Source organism: Buceros rhinoceros, unplaced genomic scaffold (genome assembly GCF_000710305.1).
Source record: "Buceros rhinoceros silvestris isolate BGI_N320 unplaced genomic scaffold, ASM71030v1 scaffold26433, whole genome shotgun sequence".
NCBI lineage: Eukaryota > Metazoa > Chordata > Aves > Bucerotiformes > Bucerotidae > Buceros > Buceros rhinoceros.
In genome coordinates, this window is record NW_010403433.1 from 17,875 (window position 1) to 22,747 (window position 4,873).

General features: G+C 44.7%; 1 protein-coding gene across 1 annotated transcript in view; it reads right to left on the reverse strand.

Annotated features, from left to right (window-relative positions):
* The window catches only part of LOC104490694 (traf2 and NCK-interacting protein kinase), a gene marked incomplete at both ends in the record, with an annotated part of 25,360 nt that overhangs the window by 10,760 nt on the left and 9,727 nt on the right, over nucleotides 1-4,873 (reverse strand). The window contains 2 exons of the mRNA XM_010133016.1: nucleotides 2,382-2,512; nucleotides 3,798-3,888. Of these exons, the coding sequence (XP_010131318.1) occupies nucleotides 2,382-2,512; nucleotides 3,798-3,888 (222 nt within the window). The remainder of the gene's footprint in view (nucleotides 1-2,381; nucleotides 2,513-3,797; nucleotides 3,889-4,873) is intronic.

Here is a 4,873-nt window from a genome sequence, read left to right on the forward strand (position 1 = left end):
AGGAAGCACACATTCTATAATCATCTGGAATTCAGAGGGCTTTTTTTTGGTGGGTTTTATTTTCTTTTCGAGTCTGAAAAGCTTTTCAGTCCACCCAGCAAAAAGACACCGTGCTACTACATGTGCATTGTCTTGACTTGGGAAGGGAAATGAGATTCCTTCCCCCCCGCTTTGATTCTAAGCCTATTGACAAGGTATGTCTAAAGAAAAAAGAGAAAATGGCTGGGGGAAAAACCAATAAACAACCTCGACAGTGTGGGGTTTCTATTTGTTCTTTTTAAAAGTGGTTTATATTTGTGAGGAGGTATTTACTGCCTCCTTCCATAGATTACACAGGCATCTCTTTCTGGCTAAGAAAACTGCGAGATCAGAGGCTTTTTGTCCAACAGATTAAGCCTGAAAGGATTCCTTTTTTCACCCCATAAATCTCATCTTTTGTATTCCCTATTTTAAGCCAGTTGGCTAAACCTGTGACTGCCTGATTTGCATCTCTTTAAAAAAAAAAATAAGTGCCATTTTCATTTTTTCTCCCCCACTTCAAAGAGCATCAGGTGCAGGGACGTGATCCGGGGTATGGACTAATGTCCAGTGGCCCCCACATCACCACAAGCTCCAAAAACACCCTGCAGTGAGAGTGTCAGCAGCAATCAGCCTTCTGCTTCATACCCCAGCCAGGGGAAAACGCTCAATGCCAACTTCAGAGATGTGAGCGCCTGGCTCGCTATGAGCGTTTGATCCTCGGGGACAATAGAGGGATTCTGGTCCCAGCGCTTGGGCATCAGTCAACAGCATATTAAATGCCCTAGTTTTTCTGGAAAGAGGAAAAACCTCAGTGATTTCTGAGGGTAGAAAGTAGCCTATGAAAATATCAGTCCTTTCTTAAAAATAATATTAATATTAGTAACAATTAGAGCGTTGACCAAGCAGCTGTCAGTGGAGAAGCAGCGAGAGCAGCTAGCACGGGCTGCAGCCCCGCTATGCAGCGCTGCCATCAGCAGAGCTGAGGAAACGCCTGTTGTAATTGGTTAATCAAAGAGTATTAAGTAATTGCAGATTAAACTATTTCTACATGTCCTTTTCATTAATGATTTATGTAACCCGGAGTCTGAACTCACGCTGGAGAGCTGCTCTCTGGAAAACCATCACTTCAGAAGCTGACTGATGCACTGAAATAGCTGCAATACCACAGCATTGCTTGGCGGCTTTAAAATCCTTCACCTCTCTAAAATTTCTCGGAGCGATTGGTAATTGCACCTCAAATCGTACCGTGATGGTAGGTTGTCGCACCATTACACTGTAGTGTCCTGCTGTTAGAAAGCAGCTCCACACCGCAGGGTCTCAAAGTCCTTTTTAAACATTACCTTGTAAAGTGACCTCTCAGCACATGCAAGAACAGAGCTACAGCGAGCTTTATGCATGCCTGAACTTCTCCCATGCCAGAGTTCATGTGTCAGTGTCTTGCTCCTCTCTGGACAAGTTCAGTGGACCTTAGGGGGTCTGGAGCTAGGAATTCAGCTTCTGGATGCTTCAGAAAAAACAGTGACAAAAATCCAAGGGACATTTCTACAGCCGTGCGTCCATAAGGCAGAAACGGGGTAAAATATATTAAGCTCTCCCTGCTTTAAACATCAGACCTCGCTGTAGTTTGAACAGGCAGGTGGGACTCAAAACCCTCCTGAGGACCTGCGGTGTGGCACAGGGTTCTGTGCCCTCTTATAACTCAGCAGCAATGTTGCGCTGCCATTGATCCAAAAATAAACTTCAAGCAGGCTGGAGAGACATGTGGAAAGTAGGTCAGTCCCCCAAACGTCTGATTGTGTGGCAGCCTTCAGATCTCCCTGCGAATACTAGCCTGCAGGCCAGAAGAAGTGAGTTTGCCCTTTCTAAACCTGACCTGACTTCTCTCCAGAGTAAATAGAGCAAAGAGAGCATGTTTGACTGTAGCATTTAAACACGCAGTACTGCAAAGCAGGCTAGCAGGTAGGAAGCCTCACTCTGACACCTTTCTCGGCACAGGGAAAGACTTCTTCACAGTAAATCTGGATACGTGAACAGCTTAACCAAGATTCACATTGGACCTGAACTGGCACCTCAAAATCCAACAGCCAGAGAGCAGGGGGAGACTGCGCTGCTTGTCAACATATTTTCAAAGCTGCAAGAATATACTGAATTCCTGAGTGCTCAGGTTCATGGTACTAGGGCATACAACCTGAGATCATACCAAGCACCTTCTTCAGGTGTTTATGATCGCACCTCCCACTGCAAGCACCAATAAGCGCTGCTTTAATTCCTTCCCAGCCCTATCTGCAAACGTGCCAGACTCTGCAAAGACTACATCTGTGACGACCTGTAACAGAGTAGGAAGATGCTCATTTAGGTACCTTGAAGTCGTAAGTGGCATCAGGATTTTCATCACAGGCTATGACCTCGGGAGCCATCCAGTAAGGCGTTCCAATGAAGGTGTTCCTCCTGCCCACCGTCCTGTCCAGCTGAGCGCTGACACCAAAATCCACTGCGGATCAGAGACGAGAGGGCATGGTGAGATCAGAGATGAACCTGAGCAGCACTCCTCTACTGAATGCAAAACACTGAGCTGATTCAGGGAAGAAAGATGTGGTCAGAGACATCCCTGTTTGATCTCTGCTGGGACCTACAGAGGTCAATCAAGGACAAACCTGATCAGCTAACATCCAGGTTTTGTACAAAAGCCTGTGCCTTTTCCTCCTTGCCAGGAGGCAATAAAAGAAATCACGGCTCCTGATACTAATGAGAAACAGAGACAGCAACATGAATAAGCAGCAGCCTTTGCTCTAGGCTTTCTCATTTGAATTAAAGCCTGCCAAATATTGGTAAAACCCTCATTTTTCTACCTAAATTTTTGCTGGAAATGGGAGAAATGCAAAATACTTAAAGAACCAAGGGCAAAAGACAAAGACCCGTAGGGAAATGTCAAGCAGAGAGCTGCAAAATGAAGCAAAACCTGATGAAATCAAATGAGCGAGAGAATACTCTTGTGGTCCACTAAGTTCACTTTGCGCAACACAGTGGTTGGAGATTTGCCCTGGAGAATTTCCCCTTCCAGGGGAATCTTCACCAGCATAAAGCCCAACAAGCTGGTGGTGCCATCTGTTAAGCTGGGCTTTTATTCTGCTGTGGAGACATGAGAAAACAAGGCTCGCTCCTCATTTTACCAGTGTAAGGGATCTTCCATCACCAGCGTCAATCAAAACATGCAAAGACAGTCCTGATTTTGTCCAGCCACTGGTGCTGGACAACTGAGGATATCAGCACATCACCTGCGGGGATCTGCACAATCTTCACACGAGTGTCTGGTCTTCTTGAGGGGGACTAACTCCCTATGAAATCCAGAGTAGTTCTTGCAAATTAAGCTCTGGCCAACAGGTAAGCTTAGAAACCAAGTCTGGATTATGCCACGCTAAACCGAGCGGATTACGATCCTATAGGACACTACTATGAAGCCGTGGGGGAAGCCTTCGATAACGGCTGGTGATGCACACATGGGCAAGAAAAAAATGGTCCTTTTTGCTTAATCTGTATCTGATGGCAGAGCTGGCCAAACTATCTGAACAGAAACAGCACTGCTGTACATCAACCCTGGCAATTTAACACACAGCACTCGGTCAACACCCAAGGTCATGATATTGAGGCTAGCACAAGAAAAACACAGAACAGCTCTTAGTATCCATGCCCTTTCTCCAAGTGATGTAGAAGTCAGTTTTGCTGCTTCTTTCCATCCAGCCCACCTGCAGTTTCCAAGAGCTCTAACCCACTCTTACCTAGTTTAACCTCTGCATTTTCCGTCAGCAACACGTTCTGTCCCTTGATGTCTCGATGAATTACTTTGTGCTGGTGTAGATGACTCAGACCCTAGAGAATTCAGAGAAAGGTTAGAGGAGTCCAAGTTCAAAGCCTGTTATTTTCTGACATTCCTCCTCAACCAATTACGCTCCAGAAATGAAAGATTCACAGTTGGAGTTAAGCGCTTGAGAACGCTTTTGTTTATCCTCTGTTCTGAATGCTGCCCTATGTCACATGCTGGGAGGACGTGCCCGGCAAGCGAGACACCCACCAACGGGCTGTCTGTGCTGCGGTGGGTGCTCTCCACTGCAGCAGAACCGACAGTTCTGTAGGGATTCAACCCAACCTTTCCATTCCTGCAGGAACACATATTAACCCGAATTCCTCCGCAGCTCTAGACATATTTTCCCCCATGTGCTCTGATGCCTCAGGGAGCCATTTCTGTGGCAGAACATGTCTCCTTTCTGCATTTCCATCAACCAGGCACTGAAGAAAACAATTCTCTTGTTATATTGGTCCAATAAACTGGACTTTAATACACCGAACAGCTTGTATTAAAAAAGCTACCATGCAAATACAAATGTCATAACTTGCACATATCCCTAATAAAGACATAGCTCAAATTAAAACCCTGTCTCAAAGGCTAAAGGTAAATCAGCTGTTCTGTTGCACTTTTTTATTGGCTCATTAATTTCTTTTTGCCACCTACATTTTTATTTCATTCATTTATTATTTCAGTTTCAAAGTAACATCCACCTATATTGCCAGCTCAGGAAAAATACAGATTACCTCAGAAACTCATTCTGCATTCAGTTTACATTTCATATTAAACCTTCATATTTGAGGAAGAAAATAATTTCTGCTATCACTACTGGTTAGTTATTAGTCATTTTATGCTCATTACCTTGAGACAACACCGTGGAACAGATTATATCTCTACAGAAGCCCTTTTCTAGCCATGTTATACCTGGTTAGAGGTGCCTTTGTGCATTGGAAGCAAATAAAAATTTCACTGAATTTCAGTAACACCTTTAACACCATGGGTTTGAGCGTC